Source organism: Limulus polyphemus, unplaced genomic scaffold (genome assembly GCF_000517525.1).
Source record: "Limulus polyphemus unplaced genomic scaffold, Limulus_polyphemus-2.1.2 Scaffold574, whole genome shotgun sequence".
NCBI classification, from domain to species: domain Eukaryota; kingdom Metazoa; phylum Arthropoda; class Merostomata; order Xiphosura; family Limulidae; genus Limulus; species Limulus polyphemus.
The window spans coordinates 110,778-135,921 of NW_013666184.1; the positions used below are offsets into that span (position 1 = coordinate 110,778).

At 30.3% G+C, this 25,144-nt stretch overlaps 1 protein-coding gene across 1 annotated transcript in view; it reads right to left on the reverse strand.

Annotated features, from left to right (window-relative positions):
* LOC106459200 (E3 ubiquitin-protein ligase HECTD1-like) overlaps positions 1–25,144 on the reverse strand; it is a 161,324-nt gene that overhangs the window by 38,244 nt on the left and 97,936 nt on the right. The window contains 6 exon segments of the mRNA XM_022385634.1: positions 3,000–3,304; positions 12,382–12,453; positions 16,321–16,858; positions 18,817–18,937; positions 20,492–20,747; positions 23,997–24,170. Coding sequence (XP_022241342.1) covers positions 3,000–3,304; positions 12,382–12,453; positions 16,321–16,858; positions 18,817–18,937; positions 20,492–20,747; positions 23,997–24,170 — 1,466 coding nt within the window.

Below are 25,144 nucleotides of genomic sequence, written 5' to 3' on the forward strand. Positions count from 1 at the left end.
TGTGTGTGTGTGTGTGTGTGTGTGTGTGTGTGTGTGTGTGTGTGTGTGTGTGTGTTAATATCTTAATTTAGTACAGTTGTGCTTCTTGGGCTAAAATTTTCAGCCACTCAAAAATTGAAAAGAAACTTTTACATGGTACTTTTGAGGTCTTGAATAAAATCATAACGTTCTCTAAACACTAGTGCCGAGTAAATCTGGTACTTAATTTTTATAATAATTTATTGAAGAAATAAAAAAATAAAACTTAATTTCTTGGTGTTTTCTTAATGTGGAATGAAACAAATATAAATTGAATGCAATCATTCATATTAATTGGTTTACATAGAAATTTTATATCACTGTATTTTTTTAAAATACATCACCGTGTAGGTGAACCAATATTGGCTCAAATAATTAAAAAAAAAGAAGGTGAAACAATGGACGACATGTACAAGGGTGATACAACAATATATCAAACTTAAAAAAAACAACAAATGTTGAAAAAAATGTGAAAAAACATCAAAATATTATAGTTTCAACACAGTAAATCTATATTAGGTGTGTGACTCATAATTACAATGGATGACATGTATAAGGGTGATATAACAATTTATCCAACTTTAAAAAAACACACACACATTCAAAATGGAAAAAACATCAAAAATATTATAGTTTCAACACAGTAAATCTATATTAGGTGTGTGACTCATAATTACAATGGATGACATGTATAAGGGTGATATAACAATTTATCCAACTTTAAAAAAAACACACACACACATTCAAAATGGAAAAAAACATCAAAAATATTATAGTTTCAACACAGTAAATTGATATTAGGTGTGTGACTCATAATGATTTCTATTATATATTTAATATAATATCAGTACTACTTAATAAATTCTTATAATGAGTTTCAAATTGGGTGGATTTCCAGATTTTTTATCTCTGTTCAATGAATGAACTATGCCAAGAAAGTTCACTTTAAACTTTCAGCAGTTTTACAATATAATGCCATCTTTAACAGCAACTAGAATTACTTCCAGGAATCACACGAGGTAAAATAATATCCTACCTTGTTAGTCATTTCAGATAATGATAGAAAAAAAGGGATAGTGAAAGTATATAAAATGTAGGCAGTGCTCAAGCAATATTTAAAAAAAACAATTCAAATGTTAGGTGTTTACCAAGTTTTAATTTCTTATTTTGATCTACATATTAAAAAAAAGGTAGTTTGCTTTAGTCAGAAGTATTTTATAAAGTAAACACATTACTTTCAAAATTCAGTTTAAAAAATACACAAAAGCATTTATTACACTACAACTTGAAATATGTGGGCTTCTTAAAATCAGTAAGTAACACATTCTTAACTAGTCAATTATGAACTTCTAAAGAAAAGTTACTGATGATAACCTTTGTCACTGTTCAAACCATCTTCAATCCACAAAGACAGAAAATGTCTAAAAAATAAGGTAGGAACACCAAAAATCAAGAATACATTGATAATAAAACATATCTTCTCTATGATGTTTATAAATATTGGTTACATTTGACTCCTAAAAGGACATGCTGAACAAACTGATTCTAACAGCATGCTTTAAATAAAACTAAACCTTTCACATAGATACAAGAAACTGTTGAAGATTTAACTACATTTTAGAACCCAAGACATGAAACAAAGCAAAAACCTTTCAAACCACATACTCTAACAACACTATGTAAACTTCAAAGATCAGGGAAACTTTCAAAATTCAGACACTCTCTGAATAATGAATAAGAAAAAATAAAACAAAAAATAACCTTAAAGAACATCATTTTGCCACATTTTTTGCAAGAATCAGATTCTGACCAATTTGAAAGTTTTTCAAAATATCAAAAGACACCAAAAAAACATCAAGAAGTAAATCACAATAATATTCAAGTTGGTTTAGCAGACACCAAGAACTTCTCTAAGTTAACAGTATAGATACCTGTTATAAAGAATTTCATTAAGTGATGTTAAACTTAGTGTCAAACTTCCCAACTAATTACAAAATTTGACATCTGCTTATCCTTTTGTGATTACAGTTTATTTTATTCTGTCTTTATATCAGTGTCTTCCTGTTCCATATTAAAAAGCTGTTTCATTATAATGTCATAAGTACAATTACTTGATGTGTCTGTGTGACAAACAAAAGCACTTTATCTACTTAACACACCTTCTGGAATGTACATATTGCTGAAAGTATGCATAAATAAAAAAAACACTGAAAGTAGAGAACAATCCACATAATATAAAACCCTGCACTGTTGCATACTGTATATTCCCGATATTAGCAACAAAATAGCCAACATTTGGAAAAAACTACAACAAAACATTACATTCCAATAAACACTAAATTCATTCAAAAACCAGATACAGAACTCAAATCCATACTATATAAAAACTACGCTGACAAACAAAACACCAATATTATTTATAAAATACAATGCAACATCTGCCATTACTTCTATATCGGAGAAACAAGCCAAAAAATTAAAACCAGATTCAAACCAAAATAAAGGAACACCTTTATACCTATATTAATTAATCAATTAACATCTAATTGCTAAGCCCCTACAATCTCGTATACCCGTTTATACTCTCTTCCCCAAAACATTTGCCCAGTAACAGTCAGTTTCAAACTGTCTTTGTTAACCTGAAGATGACTTAAGAAGGTTGAAACATTGTTCTTGTACTTTATTTTAAGTAAAGTTGTTAATACCCATAACAGCCATCTCTACTATACATTTTTACTTCAAGTGGGTTTCTGATCATCATGAAGTACTTTTCAGTTTGTCTAAATGTATGGAGCAATAAATAATACATTCCTTACTGTTCAATTATGAATTAATTTCTAAATTAATTACTAGTAAATAGGAAACAGATTTTCACAGACTGAGCACAAAGGTAGAAATTATCTATACAAAAATGAAGAGGTAAAATTAGTTTTTCATTTTCTGAAATTCAAAAGCTTGGTGGATGGACTTTAAGCACTCACCAAAACATCTTCATAATCATCGTCATCTTCATTTTCTTCATCATCTTCATTTTCATCATCATCAGGATCAGGCAGTTCTTCCTCATCTTCCAGATCTGCTAGTAGCGTAGTAGCACGGCAACTTTCCAAGAAATCTTGTTCACTTTCACTGGAAGTAGAGGTCAGGCTCATTGTTAGCCCCTGGCCAAAGGAGTTTGCCCCTGTTGCTGCAGAAGTGGCACTTCCAGTCTGACTTCCTGAGAGGGTGGATGCTGTAGTGGTGGTTGTCAAACTTGGAAAACTCTGAGCTGTACTTAGTAGCCCTCCTGAATAATGCAGTTCATTAAGTTAATTTAACCCCTAAAGTTTCTCATAATTCCAATAAATAATATCACTACAGAAGTTTTAGTTTACCAGAGAAGATGAATTTAAACAATAACCTCATCCTTTTGGGTGCTGAATCAATTCTAAAGCTTAAATTTTTCCTTTTTCTAATTGGACAAATAAAACTTAAATACATCTACATATAATACTGTTCAGACTTAACAGTTACTCTGAAGTAGCATAGACTGTCTCTGGAACAAAGGACATACATATTGGAGATGATAAAACAGACATGACTTACCAAAAAAATCACATAAACAAGTCAATCAGGACAACTGTTATTATGTATGCAACTCTACACAACTGTTCTTTACTTTAGGGAAGTATAGATAATAATGTGGTTTATCTTGTTTTAATATTTTCTGAATATAGCCTGATTTGTTCAAATACATCCCCACATTAAACAGCAACAAAGGAAGGCAATATATCAAGCTGATACTCTCTCACAAGTTTGAGTGACTGAGATACTGCATATGCATTACAATACCAGCTAAAACATCCTTTCATAAATGATATAAATACAGTAACCACAGCCAGAATCTTCCTTAAAAACATAACTGAAAAGGCATACTTAAGTATTCTTAAGGTAACTGTTTGTGTGCATGTGCAATAAAAACACAATAGCATTTTACATAAAATGTGTTCATAAGGAAGAACATAATATTACTGAGTGGAAGTGATTAACAATTACATGCTATATATACATAACCACAACTTGCATACTCCTACCACATACAGGACAATTATTAACGTTCTGGGAAGTGTACACTACTGTTACAAAACACAATTAAGTCTCCTGTACAGAAGGTATCCAAGATGAAATATAGTAATGCCTTTTACCCTTATTTATTTTAATACCTCACAAATCATGTGTCTGGTTTAAATGAATTCTAAAAAAATGACATAGAAGGATGTCTCCTGTGTACAAAGTATCCAAGGTGAAATATAGTAATGCCTATAACCCTTATTTATTTTAATGCCTCACAAATCATGTCTGGTTTAAAATGAATTCTAAAAAAATGACATAGAAGGTTGTCTCCTGTGCAAAAGGTATCCAAGTGAAATATAGTAATGCCTTTAACCCTTATTTATTTTAATAATTTACAAATCATGTGTCTGGTTTAAATGAATTAAAAAAAAATGAGATAGAAGGATGTCATGGCTGATAACAGATATGTTTTTGAAGTCTGAAAATCTGAGGCATGTACTTTTAGGTGTTGTAATGCTGTGGCTATTATATTGATGTCCAACATCAAATTGCACTCCATGTATTTAGTTATTTTCTGCTATAAAACTACTAAACACACATTTTTTTTTCTTTGACCACTACACTTGTTATTTGCTTTTCTAATAAAAACAAAATTTCTTTAGTTTGTTACTCTAACATGTTCAACTTTCAAGCACAAAATATGGCTCAAAGATGCACAGTTTCTAATGAAGTACAAAGGGCTAGAATAAGCAAGAACATTTTATGTAAAAATGAAAGTATCACAAACTGGAGTCCAAAAAGATAATCAAAAGATATATTGAAATCACTGATGACAAGAGCAGGCCTGGAAGACAACCAACACTTTCCAGATGAGTACTTTAGGCTTAATTCACTCAGAAACAGCCCTAAATCTAGCAGCTACTTTAATGCAGAACTCCAACAAACCACTGGTGCTACAGCTGACCCTTCCCTTCAATAATGTGATGTAAATTGTATCAAGAAAAGCTAGAAAGGTGCACTGAGGCAAGAAAACCTTTGTTCTCAAAAAGGACCAAGTTTGCAAAACCAGAAAAATTAGGCAAACATTTGTGGAGAAGAATATTTTGGTCTGATGAGTTAAAGTTTCAGATTTTTGAAACCAGTTTTGTGGGAGCAATTTCATTTTCTAACATAGAAACATGATCCCCAACATAGAGCAAACACTAAATCACTATTTTAACAGAAAGGATGCAGAAAGAACCATTACATGCTAAATGTGGCTTCCACAAAGTCAAGACCTCAGTATTGTTGAGTATGTGTGGGACTACCTTAATTGAGAAAAGATGCAGAGGCAGCCAAAATCAAAGGAGGAATTCTGGGTAGTACTTCAAGGTGCCTGGAATTTAATTCTCACCGAGTATCTCCACGAGACTGCAGAAAGCATTCTTCATCAACTGCAGGAATTGATGTCAGCAACAAAGGTGATCACACAAAATACTTTTAATTTGTTTTATATGCATTTGTTTTTCTTCAAACATTATAAAATTCTGAAATACCTGCACTGAAAGGAACTCAAGTGTGTTTTGAATTTAAAATACACAGTAAGAGCTGGCCATGAGAGGTGAACAATCGTTCACATGCACCTCATACTTACTAAAAATACTTCCAGGGGAGAATTTTGTTATTTGTCTGCAAAATAAATAAAATTCTAGTCTGGTATATCAACAGCAACTACTTGTAACATGAATGCTCCAGAAGCCATTACATCCTGAACACTGTAAGTACTCTCCTATTTTGTTTTTATGTACATGCAAGTGTTAAATCAATCAATGTGATCAACATGGTAACAAAAGAAAAATTGGAAGCTTTTTTTACGTTCTTAAAAAGGGAGACAGAAATAGATGAAAATCCTGCAATAAAAGAAAAACAAAATCCACCCTTCAAAAAACACTACATGCCGCAATGCAACTAAAAGTTTTGTGCTCACAACTCAGGAGCTATCAACGTCCACCCAAGGTGCCAAAGTAATCATTAACTGTACTTACTTTTCCCATAACAAAAATACTAAATAAATTAACAAATCTTAAGTTGTCAATGTTTTTAAGTTTATTAATTTAATAGTCAAGCCATTAATATCCATTCAAGTTTAACTCACTATTGGTACAAATGATCCTTGATTCTATTCTGTCACTACACGCATGCCACATTAGTGAAGGTTTATTTTTGACTTTAAAATAGATCACATGATCTTAGCTCCATCACTGATGTATTACTGACTTACTTTCCACCTCTGCTGACTAGAAAGCACTAACATTAATTCATAAAATTGGTAGTAGTAAAAATGGTAAAATTTGATTTGCATAAACATGTTTTATTGAATCAATCATATGCATAACAGTGACAGCAATTCAAAATGGGCCATGATTTATACATGTTGAAATATTCTGGATAATCTAAATAGAATGAATTTGTCTTAAATTATTGATCTATTCATATATTATATTTCAAAATGCACTACTTCAAATGAATGATTCCAACAGCATAATGACATGCAGCACTTTTCACTCGTATGTTCAGACTCAAGAATCAAAAGTCAGGCTGTCACACAAACAATAGTCCAAACCAATATGTATGTTGAATTCCATGACTTGTGATGCTTGAAGTGCCAATACTAATAGAAAATCTCTGGGCTATTGTATTTGCACCAATTTTATGAGCTGTCAATTCCTGTTTGTACCAATTTTATCATGTTCACGATTTTTCATCAAAAATTATATTGCATACCATATCACATAATGTGCCAAGTTAACACAACTGAATTTTGGAGTGATAAATCCTTTCAAGTAAGATTTAACTTTATGTTTATTTGAGTTCACATTTTATGAGGTTGTTTTCCATCACTTTTCTGAAACTAGCAAACAGATGAAAAAGTGTTCACATTTTTGTATTAGTTTGAGGAGTAACAATATACCTATTCATATGTGGGAAATTTAAAAACTCATAATTCTAATGCTTTTGATTACATTCAACCTACACTTGCTCATATACAACACTGTGTATCTCACTCATCACCATGTAGTGTTGGTCATTAGCAAAATGAAGGGGAGAAACTAATCACTCTAAAAAAAGTCCTACACACTAGCAAAGGGAAATATGTGTATGTTGGTTTTCATATCAAGAACAGCACAACTTTCATTTCTTCAAATTATAAATAAACTGTAAATTCATAAGTGACATATTCAGCACAAAGCAAAAAAACTGAAGCAAAATTTGTCTATTTACATAACTTTATACTTATGTAACCAAGCAACTACAATTAATGAAAACTGCATTCAATATAAAGGGAATATATAAAAACACAAGCCAGCACAAGTGCACCTCAAGGATACAATTGTCTGAGAAGTGCCCAGCATACCATATGAGAAATGTGTTGCAGTTGTTATCATTGGATGCAATACATTCTGGATGCTGGAAAAGCACATATTGAACAGTTGCCATGATTAATCAGACCATTAGGTCACAGCAGCACCCCAGCAACAATTGCATCGGCAAGATACCATAACATTCTTTCGCAGTTTCATCTTCCTATGCCATACAGTTTGGGAGATATGATGCAATGAACTACAAAACTATTTATAATAACCTTGTATATAATTATGAAACCTCTGCCTACTCCTGCTTAATCAAATTTTTGAGATAAAGTATATTTAATAACTTATTATTAACCAGGCAACAAAGTTCATTATTATTAATTTTTTATAACTCAAATTAAACATACATTTTGCCATGACATAATACCTTCTTCTTAAGTGTTTAGTAGCAGTTTTCATTTCTGAAGATTATACAGTTATCTTTGTATCAAATACTTCAACTGTATATCTTACCTTCTGGTCATATTTTGACTAATCTATACTCCTATTGGACAATTCACACATACAAGGCTTTCAATGTGAACTTGAAATCTGCTTTTTATCTCTTAACACACTCTCCTGTCTCATAAATATACAATTTACACCTTGCTTAAAGATATAGCAATTTAGCACTTAATCTACATCACTATAAAAATGAGCTTCTGGGTCATACCAACAATTATAAAAAGAAAATGGGAAAATTGTGCTACAAATAAGCATTAACTATTCGTGTTTTAGTTTCATCTATTACATTACTACATGCTAGAAACTACATACTGAAAATTAGGAAAAGCATGGAACAATACAGACTAAAAGCACACAAACACTAGACTCCTCGATCAACTCAGAATAAGGAATAACAGAATCTTCAATTTATCTGGAGGAGAAAATATCTTCACAATAAATAAATTACCATTAACATATCAGTATGTGGTCCCACTGCACATACTACATTGATATAACATGTAAAAACAAAAGTAGGTGTTATGGTTGAACATGTAGACTGCGAGAAAACGTGTTAAAAAACACACGATTTGAAAGGCTAGCTTGACTACTGAATTAATTATTTTAATATGTTTTCTAAACTTCCTTCTGTATCAACAAATCCTCACACAAATCCTCATGGTGTTTTTATGTTTAAGTTGTTCATTGTTAGTACGTGTTATTCATGATGGATTGAAAAAACAAAAGCCTGTAACATCAGTAATTCAAGATTTCTTTGGTATTAATTTATTTTTTTCATATTTCTTATAACACTTTGATTTCCAACATATGAAATATTTTAATATCTGCAAACAGGGCATCTGGTGTCACTATCATCACAAGTTTTCTTCAATTTCTTGCCACATAATAAATGTTGTAATGTCTGTTTTTCAGGATTATAGTGAATTTATTTTCACTTAGTTGTGCATGATCACACTGTAACAACACTGACAAGAACCTTTTATAGTTTCATTGCACAAAAAGGACAATTATGTTTAAACAAAGAATTAGTTTATTTAATAAATAGTGGATTAAATTCAGATATTCTATTTCTTTGTAGCAATGATATATTCTTTTCTTTAACAACAATGATATTTAAATGAATTAGTTTACTGAGTAATAAATTTTTGCTAGTACAGTAAGGGGTGCTGCATGATCAATCACAGTTGAGAAAAGAGTACAAGACTGTACAGGAAATTAGTTAAAAGTTAATAGCCTAAAAATATTCTCAAACCTACATCCAATCCACAGGCTATCTGCTCATAAAATTTAAATCACGTGTTCACTTCACTGCAAATTTGAATCTTTTTAAAAATTAATCAGCTGTATGGGAACATTTCAATTACTGGGAAGACCATCATAATGAATATGTGTGCATACATTTTGAAGCAGTGCTGAAATTTAGCAACAATACTACACACAAGCAAAACCATTTAAAACTTCTCCACAGAGCTAAATTTAGGGAGATGTGTCAAAGCACTATGGTTAAAAGTCCAATGGCTTTTACTGAATCACCATCTTCATTACAATCATCAAGTACCAGCAATATTAGTTACAGCACTGCAAGTTCAACATCTGTACAACAATCACTGAAAAAGTTACATAAAGCCAAGTATCCTAAGGAAAACATGAAGTAGAAAAAGGTAACAGAGGTATTAGTAAACTACATAGCTAAGGGTATGCATCCATTATGAGCTGTGGAAAAGCCTGACTTTGCAATGTTGCTTGAATCTCTTGATCTGAAATAGAAAGCATCATGAAGGAAAGAATTAAATGGGAATCTTATCCAAAAACTGTACACCAGCATTCAAAGGTTTTTATGGATCAGCTTTCTAAGACAAGTGATGTGGTTCATTAACCTTGCAATGTGTCCATGATTTCATAAAAATATTTAATAAACATATGATTTATAGAATAAAAAATATATTTTTTGTAAAATTAAATATATATAAGAATTACAACATTTAATTTTGGAATACAGCTTTTCATACCAAATTTTTTTTTTCAAAACAAAAAACATCACTAGGTTTTGGAGTTCATGAAAAAGTTTTAAATGAAAACGTGTCTTTTGGTTTACTAAAGTTTGAAAACGATTGCTCTAGAGCAAATGACCAATATCTTAGTTTGACTGTTCATTTCATAAACCAACAGGGTTTTTGAAAAGCCATATTCTTCAACACCTTGAACTTCTATCACATCACGATGCTGAAGTTATAACTCAGGCTGTTACTCAAGTTCCTAGAAAGTTGGAATATCTTGAATAAGGTTGAAGTAATTATGTCAGACAATGCTTCTAACTGCGTGAAAGCTGTTAGTAACATTGATCAAAAGTTAATACCTCAGTTATCAAGAAAGGACTAACAACAGGAATGGACCAAATGATCACACACTGTTTTAAGTAGGTCGAGCATTACCAAAGTGCTATCACCAAATGTTATCTGGTAAACTAGCAAAAACAACTGGGTTTACCAGAACACAAGTTGATTCTCCATTGCAAGACTAGATGGAAGAGCATTTATGCCATGAAGAAGAGAATTGTAGAGCAACAACAACCCATATGCAGCACTAATGGAGTTGGATAAACCAGAGAAAAGAATTAAGGCTATGTGTAATAGTAAATTCTGATTAAGAAGTTAGCACACAGGATCACTTACAAAAGTTGTAATGGTTTTAAAATGAATCCCAAAATTCGAGCTCTTTCAAGTAGTTCACTAATGGGATAAGGTAAGCTTATACATTTTATAGATGGGTTGAATGGGTAACAAAGAAAATTTCATTAGAAGTTTAACAAAGTAACAAATGTACAAAGTTTGAAGAAGGTTTTGTGATCATGAGGTACAAGTAGTTTACCTAGACACAGGAAGATATACATAATATGAAACAAAAAAGTCACATGACTAGAGACTTATTAAGGTTTAATAAAGGAATCTAGTTGATGTCTAGTTTATTGTTTAAAATTATAGTGATTTTGCTTTTCAATAGATATACTATGGTTTTATTAAGTTGTAATGTTTGTAAACATGTTTTTTTATTATGTTTAACAAATAAGATCAGTTAAGTTTACTGTCTGGCAACATGGCAAGTATAGTAGGTGAGTGCAAAATATTCTAATGACTGAAATCTTTACTGAATATCATGTTTATGTTATTCAAGCAACACACAATTGTGGTTTTTAAAAAATAAAAACAATATTTATCTTATTGGTGAATGGTGATAATAAAAGTTAAATATGTCTCCGTTATTATATTTAGAGTAGATTAGTGCAGGATTACTACATACTTTGAAAAGAAACATAATGGTGACTGTATAGTGGTGATGTATAGTTAACAATAAAGATTCATTCACCAATCATGTTTATGCAAAACAAAATTCAGCAAAAATAAAATAAGTTATGAATATAACTTACAGCCACCTTTTTTTTATTCTTATACAGATGTGCTGGTATACGGTGTGTGTTAATCGATTAACAAGCCTGTAGATTATTCAATCAGCAAATTCCACTAATCACTCAGCTCTAATGTTATCTAAGGCATGTAGTTGTGTAGAGTTCAAAATTAAAATTTATACAAAGTACCTACTATGAAATGGAAGCTTAGGTTTCTAACCTATGCTACCATATAGAATGGTTAGGTAACTCAAACTTTTTTTTACCCTTTTTTGAGAAATGTTTTTCCAGAACTATTTATATTTTGTTCCCTATAAATCAAACATTTTTCAACAATATACTTTGACCATTTTTTGTGTGAGTTTGTTCTAACAATTAATTTGTTCTTTCATACTCCAAATCTTAACATGTAGGTAAAGTAACACTTTGTTTTACGAAGTCAACTTTAACTCATACAAATATGAATTAGTTAACTGTAGATCAAAATATATTTTGTGTTTTCCTTTTGAAATAATTACTACATAATTTTTCTCAGTTTTAACAAAATGTGTGTTATTCTAAGTAAACATATCTTTTCCTCTGCAGAACCATCCATAAGAAAACTTTCCATTAGTTTATCTAAAGTTGCAGGATAAAACAAAGGGACACACATCTACATGTAAAATATAATTTGTAATGTATATTTTGATTGTTTGAAATTAATACTTTACTTGAGAACATGTATCACTGGGTGTCATGAAAGACTTATGAAAAAGCCATGCAGAAAAACATGTTGCAGTCATAAATGAAATACAATAGCACAACATAAGGTTGCTTACAGCAAATTCTATAAATATCAAAATGCCTTTTATCACTCCAAAACAAGCTGTGTTAAAACAAAATACTCAGTTTACACAGTTTTCTGCATATGTTATACTCTAAGTAATCTAAATCATCAACACCAAGCATCTGTAAGGCATGATAAATTTTGACTTTGAAACTTAAAATAATGAGGATCCATTAAATGCATGCAAAGTAAAAGATGTTTGTTAAATAAGAAAGGAAAGGGCATACCTGAAAGTGCATGGTTTCTGAGGTGTGAATCAGTGTCTAGTGGCAAGTCTCCCAACAAATCAGCAAGCACCTCTAAGAACAAGAACAGGCCACACACCATCAGCACACTACTATCACATGCAAAACAAGAGATTGTGAACAGGAAGAGAAGTGGTGGTGGTGAATGTTTTTTTTTAATGGATTCATAACTATTTTCCCCCCCCTTGAGGTAAAAGACTAAAAAATATTTAATTTGTATATACACATGGCTGCAAAGTGGGAAGAAAATTATTTGAAGAATGTTCCTTTCTAAAATATGACAACATACCTTTCGGCACCTGGGGTTTCCTGTTAATACACTAAAAACAGATCACAGTGCTGGTATATACAAAACTTTAAACCATCAGATCAAAAATTATAGATTTTTTATTTCTACAAAAGCTTTATTTTATTTAACATACTATTACTGGAAGTTTTGTTTTTCATTTTCTTATTCTGTTTTATACCTTGACGTTTATTGATATACAAATATCACGCATTCCCATGTTCTTTCATGCTTCTTTAATAAACATTAAAATAACTTTAGAAAAATAATTATAAAAAAAAACTTCTTGGCTAAATGTCCAATTATCACATTTAACTAATTTATTAGTTGACAAGAATATCCTAAATATTGAACATGTTTAAATCATTCTTGTCAGCAGTGTTTTTACAATAAATCTGTAGGTACATTTAAACATGTTCAATATTTAGGATATTCTTGTCATACTAATAATTTAGTTAAATGTGATAATTGGACATTTAGCCAAGAAGTTTTTTTTTATAATTATTTTTCTAAAGTTATTGTAATGTTTATTAAAGAAGCATGAAAGAAAATTGGAATGCGTGATATTTGTATATCAATAAATGTCAAGGTATAAAACAGAATAAGAATAAACTTACTGTCATGAAGTCTAACTTCACTTTCACTAACTTACTTGCTCTCTGTATCTGTACATATTTATAACATGCATCAGAAAAATCTAGAAATGTCTAGCCCTCTAGTAACAACATTAAACATAATGAGAAAAATTTATAAACTTCAAGTAAGATGATGGCAGCAATATTACAACACCCTAGTACAACAATTAAACTACATTCACTACATGCAACTCAAATAGTTAAGTAACAAAAACTTGTCATAACTACTATTTTTAAAATAATTAACTTTTAACACTCTTGTTAATGTAAACTAAAAAATCATTAAATATTGAATCACTAAATAAACTAAATGATAACTCTTAAACTAAACATTCTTATATATCCAACAAGGATAAACCAGGTATATACGGTAAAATTAAACCCTTTTTTAGTTTTTCAAAATACTTTAACCAAATTGCTGTTATCACACTTCTGTTTTGTGAACTTCTTAACTGCTCTATCAGCGATATCAGGGTAAAAACATTCATCAGCTGTTACATGTTTCAACAACAGTATTTCATTATGTAATTCTTGTTCAGAACATAAATTTGTAGCTCCATATACAAAAAAATAAACAACCAATATTGTTCGAGCTTTTTTCATGACAAGATTAATGATGTGGTTGGACATTCACAGAAAAAGGTCTCGACAAATTGTACTCTGTAGCTTAATTATTAAATAAAACTAAGGACAGATTGAAAACAATGGAAAAAACAAAACAGGTATTTATAAAATAATTTGTTTACATGGAATCATAAACAAAGATCTGGCTAAAAGGAACCTAAAATACAGTGAATGAATATATGCAAAATGTTCAAAATAAAAAAACAACAGATATTTCACAATTAGCCAAATATGTCCGAATAACACAACACATGATCCAGTTGGACAAATTATGCTGTTAGTTCAAGCTAAAAATGATAATACCAGAAATATTTTAAAAGCATTGAAAATAATTAAATTAATGCAAAATAATAATGCATCAAAAAGAATGAGGGATTCGCAGAACAAAATTTTTGTGGATGATGTGATATCCTGTGAAAACACGTAAATTAAGATATCACACAAAATTATAAATAGTGGAATAGTCTTGTGACCTACACTTCTGAAGATGACGTGTTACATAATGTCAAAACACATCAACCATACAGACTGTAGATCAGTCTCAAATAAAGATAATGTTCATTGAGGCTGTTGTTTTTAACTGTATTTAAATATTTATGATTTGAAACAAGTGTCCAAAAAGACATTTCTAAAATTATGATGTTATTCTGTTAATTAAAGAATTTGATAATCTACCATACGTTTTATGTAAAATAACTATAATTGTTAAACGGAACTCATGATTTTGTCAATAATAAGGAGAATTACTCTGGATGAAAGTCTGCTTACAAATCACTTTAAGGTTCAGTGCATTTTAGTTTACTGCTGATGGCCAGCTAAGTATGTGGAGAGATTTAAAAATATTATGTTTATTACAATACGTAAGAATTCCTTGACAGATGTGTTGACAACGATCTTAAACCAAACTGAATTTTTTCTTTATTCTAGGCAGTTGAGATGATACTTTTGTTTAGCAACATGATTATTTAAGTATGAGTCACAAAAAATTTAGAGGATTCACATGAAAGCCTACCCTAAAAAAAGTTTCTTTTCTTAAACTAAATAAGTTATTTTTTTGTTTTTTGAGAATTACAATTTTAAAGCTTCAGAATGAGAAAAAATCTTTTTCAAAATGGTTTAGAAAATTCAGTCAGTAACACCTTAAATATTATATTTAATAACTACATACCCTAGTCTTCTATACAATCAAATCATACAATAGCTTAAGCCAAGGCCGCATGTAGCAAGCATCTTTAGTCACAGAAAAACAAAATGAAATAACTCCATTTAGAAAAATGATCCCACAATTTGGAGAATCTAGAATACACAATTCAACAGTTTGGACCTTACTTCAGACATAAAAGTATAGATATTTTAACTGAAATGATGACAAAAGCCATGATATCATAGTGTTATTTACAGTTCTTTGGGAAGTTCTTTTGAATCTAAGACCTGCTCTTGTCATTAAATTACATTCTTTCAAATTCATAAAGCTGTGTGATAGTTCATATTTTGTGTGCATCAGAAACTGATACTGAACAGTATTCTATTTGTATATTCACATATTTTTGAAAATTATTTCACTCAAAAATTCCAATTTATCACCAATTTTACAACTAATACTATTTCCAGCCACTTATGCAACCATGCTTTTAACAATAAAAACGTATTAATATAATAATGTACCCAACACAGTTCACCACCATTGTGTATGATTGAAAGGTTTAAAGAAAAGTGGAGCAACAGAATAAATACCAGAGAGTCAGCAAGATAGTGCAGTGGCTATCCAATATATATTGTAAAATACGTGCCTGCAATAACAAAATCATTATGTGAGAGTAATTATGTGGTCAGCTAATAAACTTGCATATACCTACAACTGGAGTGTATTAAGCACAAATTAACAAATTATCACACTAAGGCTAACTCAAGGTATAGCTTCAATTTTATCAACATTTCTAGTGATGATAATTCTGTCAACGTTTACTGCATAAAATACTGTAATTTGTAGGAATGATAACTGTATTGTTTAAAACTGATCTGTAAGGATCCTTTTGAAAACTTTCATAATTCTCACTTATAAGTTGTATGACTAAAATTGGTTTTACTTATTAATCAAATGTAAAAAGTTGAGATTCTACAGACATTGTACCTGATCAAAAACAACTTGTTATTGACAAAAACTATGCTTATTGATCAAAGTGGTAGTACAAATATACAAATTAGTTGCTAGTCATAATAAGCTAATTTTATTAATGGGTTTCTTTTTATTTGATCTTAAATATTTCATAAAGAAAAAATTAGAACTGAGATAAATTGCAAGCTTTCTTTTTTGTCAAAAAATGCTAACTTTTACACACGTCTGCTCCACTAAGAATATCTCACAATAAGACATACCCGGAAAGTTTGAAGAGAGTGCTAGCCGCACCAGACTGCTGACATTGGGACCTCGAGAAAAAATTGAAGAACCTGCACTAATGTTGCTTGCATTTCCACTAGCTCTTCGTCGAGCAACTGCAGCAAATGTTTCCAAAAGTCCAACTGTTGAGTCATTTGCATTAGTTGTAGCTGAAAGGTTTGGAACACTAACACTCATTGCATTGTTAGCATTATTTCTGCCACTATGGGTTTGCCCTTCAGCAGTTGCTCCTCGTTTAGTGTGTATGTTTTTCAAATATTCTTCTGTATTACTATTAGACAGTTCATTCACTTGGCCTAGCTCCACATCATCTAATCCAAAAGTATCTTCAGCCTCTTCCCGAGTTGGAGAGAGCCCAACTCCCATGCTGGGAATATCACGAGCATGAACAACAACAGCCTCAGCTGCTGTTACAGAAACAGATGATACAATTTTGGATGGTTCAATTGCAGCAAATATAGTAGCTTCAGCACTGGCTCGAGTCAGCATATTCTCTGCTATTACTTCTGCTGCTTGCTGAAGTATTCAATACAAAATTTGTTTTATAAATTTCCATATTGTAGCAAACAAAAAAGGAATTTAAAAAATTAAATATAAATTCCTTAAATTACAGTACAGTCTAAACTAAATCAAACACAGTTACCAAAGTAACTAGAAAATTATACTTCATGTTTTCTAGATATTTAATCCTTTCCATTTAACCCTTTTCTGTGCATATCACAACCTTTTTACAGTCACATTTAAATTATAATTAAACTACTTTATTACTAATGTACAGAAATAACTTTGGCATCAAAACATAGTTAATAAATCAAATTTTAATATTATACAAGTTTTAAGATCTTGGAATATAATGTATATTATCAATTTTAATATAGATATTACTCAGGCAAAGCATAATTTTCTATCGTCTTCAATCTTATTTGTTTATGGAGCCATAAGCTAGAAAATCAGACCCATATGACACCCTCTTTTTCATAAGTTTCCAATAGTTCTCTCTGATGTTTAATACTATATTATTTAAAACCAATAGAAAGCCAAAGTTTTAATCTATCAAATAATGTATTATATTATGTTGTTTTCTGTACAAAGCATTCTCTATTTTGTCATTAAGTTACAAATTCATTCTCACAGGAATCGCATTGACAAGCTCAGCTGCATTTTCAGTCTCTTATCGTATAGTTAGAAAGCCAGAAAAATTATACTACTTATAGAGGATTGTTTACTTTCAATGCATTGTTATTCTGTATTTTTAGGAGTATTGTTTAATTAAATAAAAAAATTATTTAATGCTGTAGTGGTACCATTAGTATAAAAAAGTAGGCTTAAGTTTCATCGACAGTTGACAGTAAAAAACATGAGGACTGAAGAAAGTACTATATTTCTTATTTTTCATGTGTGTATTCGTTATTTATTTATTATTATAAACAATAACTAAAACATAGAAATAAGAAACTTAAAAGGTTAGATAAAGTTTGATTAGGTAAGATAATGAAAAATTATAACAATAAAAACAAACTCTTCATCAGGTATGCTCATGCATTACGTAACTCAAGTTTGCCAAGTGATTTACAATTTGTGTGGTAGGATTATTAGTTAGACATGGTTCAAAAATTAAGTATAAACAGATATGGACTGTTACAAACTTTAAGTTACTTAGGATAAACAATTGTAGTTTCTTGTTACAATCTGCAGTCATTCTAGAAAGAAAACAAAGGTAACTTATATTTTTGTATTTTTTATGGTGGTTACTATGTCAGTCAAATTGACCAAGTCCATATAGAGTTAAGACAGAAAAAATAAAAGGATAAATGTATTTTGTGAAGAAAAAAAAAGTTTGATATTTATTTAGGATGTTTTGGAGATTATACAAATGAAATATGACAATTTTCAGATAAAGAAGAATATTTTTAAATTAAAATACTTCAATAAAAAATTTGATTTTTTTGTGCTCAAAAGTCTTGTAATGTTTAGTGATAGTCTACAAAATCTCATACAGATACATATACATTATCAAAAGTTATAGTTTGACAAATTACATGGTTACTTTGGTGGTTATGAATTAGGTACAATGCTCTCCCATATGGAAAGAATTAACAAGTACAGCATCAATATCTATTTCGATTCCATGGTAATTTTTCTTTAAAAAAGTTGTTTTCATATATCTATCAATTAGCACTGTTTCATAAAAGTATCCATTTTTAAATAGTCCTTTTTGTGACTGTTGACCTTCAATATATTATATTTAGCACATTTTTTTCATAAGTTTAACTCATTTAGCATGACTTTGTTCTAAGTAAATTTTTAAATGCTAAACTTCTTTCTTTTTAAATTCAAATTGTTCCAAAGTACATCAACACTGAAATATGGTATATCTACTGTCTACTTTTTCATGCAGCTATATTTTTTAACATTTTGTATCGACAATTATATTCAGTATTAAAGAAAGCATGAAACTCGAATATATTATATACCTTAACTGTCAAGTTTTCTGCAGAAGCAGCTTGTTCAGTGCTGGCTACAGAGGTTTTACTACGATCAGATGTTGCTTCAAGTAAACTACTCGTAGAACTACTTTTTCGGCTAGTCAACACGCTATTGAATAAAATGGGAATAAAAATCTATTAGCTAATCAAAAAAATAATTTTTTTTTTTTTTTGGTATTACAAACTACTATTAGATTGTTATCAAATTGACTCCCTCTATATTCTTTGGGGAACTTGCTTGAATTTCCAGCCTACTATTCTTCTTGTCTGAGCAAAATCACCTTGAAACCAATTTAGTCAGAAGACACTATTTTAAATTGTTTCAATCTCTTCCCTCACAAGAGCTCTTTGTAGGCAAGTAAAATTATCAGTAGGTAAAAAAAACACACTAACTTTAACCCAACTAACCACAAAAAGCTTAATTTGAACTAAGTTGGACAGAGTTGCTTCATGGATTTTCTTTGACAAATAAATTATCAGTAACTTCTGATCAAAGTAAGCTTACTACACAAACCATAACTAAAAATAACTTTGTAAATGTAGCTAGTTTTTAAATACTAGTCTAACTAAGAGTATGAAATATAATGTAAATCACAACATAAAAAAAAAAACTTACTAACGTTAGAAACCATCAACTATTCTGTTAAGTAAGCTCAATATTATCAGTACTTTTGGCTATAACCCCAAATTGCTATAGTTATTTTGAGATCTTTTCAGCTATAATTACACTTGCTAAAGAACCAAGATAGTTTTCCAAGGTTTACAGATTATCTGAATCCTACTTCTGCTGAAGTTTAACCTTTCACACATATAATTTTTAAATAAAAATAATGAAATGAAGTTCCCCAAGAATTTTGGCACCATTGTAGAAGAAATGGACATAGAAGAAACAGGACAATACAGTAAGTACTTTAGTCAGTTATCTTGATATTTCATTTACAAAAACTTAAATATATTTAAAAACAATATATTAACTATGAGAAGACAGACAATAAAGTGTCACGTCAGCTGTACATGTACAGCTAGCTTACTTTACTTAAGTAGGAAAAGCAACTTTTATCACAGAAAAGAGATAAAAACTAGAGTTCCAAAAACAACTTGTATATTCCATACTGCTTGAAAATGCATAGGGAATTTTGGTAGTTACGAAGTACGAGATATATTAAAAGCTCTTTGGTTGTATAACCAACTCTTATTTAGAACTCCTGACCACAGGAAGAAAATCAATCAGCAACATCTGCCACCTATATAGCTACTCTTAACTGAAAAGCAGTGATTAATTATCACAGTTGTAACACCCACACTTAATGCTGGCCAGTGATACTGAGGTTATGAAACACATATGAGTCAAATATGTGCAAGTAAAGTTCTTAAATCTTACAATACCAAACATTCAAAAAGGGTATAAGCAAACTAAAAATTAAATCATTTAAGTAAACTAAAAATCCATCAAACATAAATAAAAGGCACAAAATTCGAGAAAACAAGGGTATTTTTTTCTTAACCAAACAATTTGGCTTATTCTCTTCACCTCAAACTGTCAGCTTCTAAATTAATCTTACCAGATAAATGAAAAATAATCTGCATAAAATCAAATGAAAGTGCCATTAGTCTTTTGTTTACATTATAAAAAGGGTGTTTCTGAATTATTTAATACACCTACCTAGCTGCTACACTTCCTTTTGCTGAAACTGAATCTGTTGTAATAGTCTTGGCTCCTTTACAGCTTACAGCACGCACTGATGATAACATGCTGGCACTGTTTGAAGAGGACCTTTGAGTAATTGAAGATACAGAGGTGGTCAAACTCACAGGAGTCTCTGGATCATAACTTGGACCAAGTTTCAAATCATACTTTCCCTCTGCACCCATTCGGTAAGAGTTTGAGCCACCATGGTCCCAAGTGACATCTATCCAACCTAGAAGTCACCATAGAAGTTTATTCTAATTTATCAATTGGAAAATTATTATTTATTGAAATATAATTGTTAGCTTTTAAACACATTGAAGCTAACATGCATACAAAATGAATTAGTATAAGAAAAAAAATACAGATCTGTTTTCAGATTCTGCAAGTTTTTGTCTTTCAAGAATACATGTGCTAATTTGATAAATAAGCTAGAATTATTACCCATCAACTTTAATATAAAATCACCAGATCCTAATATGGATACAATGTATATTATTCTGCAATAGCAAGGTAATTTGGAACGAAGTTATATATGGTACAAAAATACATACACACAGTAATGAATATGACATAAAAAAAGGAGGAGAACTTGTTGAATAGCTCTAACAATCTGATTATATTTTTCTACGTACTGAGTGGAAATCCTAAGCTGTATATCATAACTTATTAGGTAATCAATTTCTTTACTACGTCAGGTGTGGGCTATAACCAAACAAATTTCAGTTGGACACTTTTGAATTTTAAAATAAGATTCTAAAAAATGTTGTAAAGATGATGTTGGTGAGTATTTGTACGATAGTATTAAATAACAATGGCAGAACAAATAATAATAATAATAAAAAAATTCACTTTAACCCTATAACAACTATGCCATTTTTAAAACCCTTTCTACATGTTACTGAGTTACATTCAAAATTTATTTAAACCATTTTAATATCAATGTATTTTAATGAAATTATTTTTTATCGAGTGTGTTATAATTCAGTTTTATATTACCTCAATTTTATTCTTTTATTTCAAACATTTTTTATTATAAACATTGCATTGCACTGTATACTGATGATAATAGCTTGAGTTTGTGATATAGTAGAGAAAATGGAAAATGAAATATAAATATACACCTTTAAAAACATCTGATATTCATTTAGAAGGTTCTAGAGACTATGCAAATGAAATGTGAAAACTGTAATATAATAAATAATATTTTTATACTCAAAATGAAAATCACCTTGCAGGTGAACTATTCAAAGCCTGAGTGCAAATAAGTACATTAAATAATGAATTTTTATTACTAGTAGAAAAAAATCAAAATTAAATATTTAATTTTTCTGCAAATACATATTTTGAAGAAAGTTCTTGTCAAATTTCAAACAATTTCATCCACTAGTTTCATTTTTGTAGAGAAATTTCATGAGTTATGTAACCTACTAGCAATCTTTGTTGTGTTTTTATAGTGTTAAATGTTCTATGTAAAATTTATTTCTATAATTCCAGTTCCATACTTGCATAACCCATTGACAAAATACTCTTAAACTATTATAACAAATTTTTTATTTGATATATGAACAACAGCAGAGACTTTGTACAATTTCCATTTATTTTACTTTCATACAATTTTACTAACACAGAATACTAGTTAGTTTAAAATGCTGTATTCTTACTTCATAAATGCTGCTTCTGTGAATTTATAAATTGGCCTTTGTGCTTTACATTTATTATGAAATATGACTTAATAACTATCCAGTTACAAAATAGGTCGATTGGCGAAGTTCATGACCCCAAATTGACCATATTATAGTTTTCCATACCATAACTTATAATATGTTTTGTGTATCTTCATGAAATTTCACAAGCTTTCAGTAATCCTTAACTCATTTGTAGACAAAAAAATCAGAATTTTTAATGAAGTATTTTCACTAAAAATTTCTCCATGAACATATGAAGTAAATGAAGTGTTGACTGCTCCGAGCAAAAAGTGACTTTTATGTTAAGATTAAAAATACTTTTCATCATCAGAAAAATGTCATTCATTTGCATGTAAAACCATCTAAATATATGTAAAACGTTTTTTTTTCCAGTAAAATTTTATATTATCTGTTATTTACTCCACTCTAACTCTATACAAGGTTGGTCAATTACAAAAAAAATTCAAAATAAAGATAAATCACCCATTTTTTCTTTCTAGAATGACTTCAAATTGTATCATGAAACAACATTTGTTTATCCTAAACAGCTTTAAACTCTTTACAGTATACATCTGTTTATACTTAAATTTTATTGTTTTATTGCCCTTTGAACTGTGAACTGTGTCTAATTACTATTGGTACCATTATAAGTTGTTAGTCAATTGGTGAAGTGTAGCTCACATTACACTATCAAATTACATTGGAAGGGTGGTGAATAAATTAAAGAAGGGATGCCTAGAGAAAAAATTTTGTATTTCTCACACTAGGGGAAATTCATGAATTTTTTAATATTGCCTTATAAAATAGCTAGACAGAGAGTTGGATGAAGATGACTAATTTCCATGAGTGTCAACCATTTTTGCTACTCGTCTAGGAACTTCATATGAAAAATTATGCGAACCCCCTGCCCATAGTCCAGCTTCAATCGTATGAGAGAATGATAGATCTTGAGCACAGAACATCTATCTGCTCCCCAAGATGTGGCAGACAGGATGTGGAGGATGTTCAATGCCCTTGTACACTTGACATGAAGCTGCTTAATGTGAGGAAGAAATGGAAGCTTATGACCAAAAATAAGTCCCAGGAACTTTGTCTCAGCCATCATGGGAAGAACACCACCATGAAGATGGAGCTCTGGATCAAAATACAAACCCCACTGGCAACAAAAATGTGTACAAACGGTTTTAGAGGAGAAGAAGGTGAAACCGTTTGCCCTGGTTTACCCAAACAAATGAGTGAGAGCAGTATGAAGCTGCTGCTCAATAAACCTCATGTTTGATGCCCAATAAGAAATGTGGAAATTCTCAACATATAGGCTGTATGCAAAAGTAGGAGGAAATTGTTTAGTGACAGCATTGATCATGTGTGAAGGATCAGGATGGGGTTGAACCCATACGAAATTCGAAACTCAGGTCTAGTAAAAAGTTGTGAATAAAAATGGGTAACAACCCATATCAATAGAGATCACACAAAATGCCAATCTTCCACATAGTGTCAAAAACCTTCTTAAGATCAAAGAAGATAGAAACAAGATGCTCTCTTTCTCATTACACACACACACAAATAGTTCAAAGTTGAACCATTAAAACTAACAAAATATAAAGATATGAAAGCTATCTGTTTTATGTATTCTGTACTTATTTCATGTTAGCAAACTTAAACTGGCTGAAATTTGTTTCTCATATGTTTATATATATTTTTCTAATTTTATAAGTCTCATTAAAATATCAGACAAACACAAATATGAAACTAAAAACTTCAAAAGCAAATTAATAGTAATGTCATCATCTTACCATTATGAAGTTCTCCTGTGATTGTTCCTTCACCAGAAGGATTACCATCTTGATCCCGCCACTTCCAATCAGGGCCTCGTACAACACGAGCTCCAACAATCATGTTCCTAAGCTGTTGTCTTATTAGTCTTCGCTGACGTCTCAAATTAGCTTCAGCTTCTTTAGCTGCTTTTCCTGCAAGCATAGAAACTACTTTTATGCATGTATTTTGTAAATTTCCCCTTTTATGAAACTTCACGATTATCATCACATATTTTTATAACTGTAAGTAAACAAATATGTCCATGAACCTTTTACAGTCTTGTGTATTTAAGAGAACTTTGGTAACAATCTGCCAACAAGCACTTGAAACTACATGTAACTTGTGTATACAAACTATTATAAGACTTTAGAATGGTTGGAAAGCATGTAAAACAAACAACAGCCAAATACTTAGGGAAAAAATAGAAGTCAATTAAAAGATTTCCACTGATGAAATTACTTAAATGCCTATTCCATTTCTTTGTTCATTTCATTAAATTATAGAGATTGAAAACTTAAGACTTAGAATGAACACAAATCTCATACAATCCTTGCAATAGCTAAATTCATACTAATGTGTGTTTGCATGTGTTGGGGTGTATGTTTAATTTTTCCAAATTTCCCATTTTGGGTTTTTACATATAACATTGTTCACTTTCTTTTTAATATTTTAGCACCACTTATAAAATATTTGAGAGGTAAAATTATCAGTAAGAAGATTATTATTTATGAATATTTTATTTGAAATTGTGTATCATAGCAACAAAGGTTCATGAACCGAGTTCTATGTACTTTTTAACCCTATCAGCACGGGTACCCTTTACTGCGTATCTATCAAATTGTGTATTGTATAATATTGTATTTTGAACAGATAACCGTCAATGTCACTTTGAGTAGCAACATCATTCCCATGGGAAAGTTAACGACTAGCTTAAATGAATTTCTAATGGCTCTTGTCGCATAGTTAGAAAGCCAGGAAAATTTTTAGAAGTGAATTTGTCTACTTTTTGCATGTTATTAGTCTATATTCTATGGTGCATTATTTAATTAAATAAAAATTGTTAAGTGCTTAACTATAATCACTAAAAAAAAAATCAGGCATAACTCTCCTCGACAATCGAGGGCAA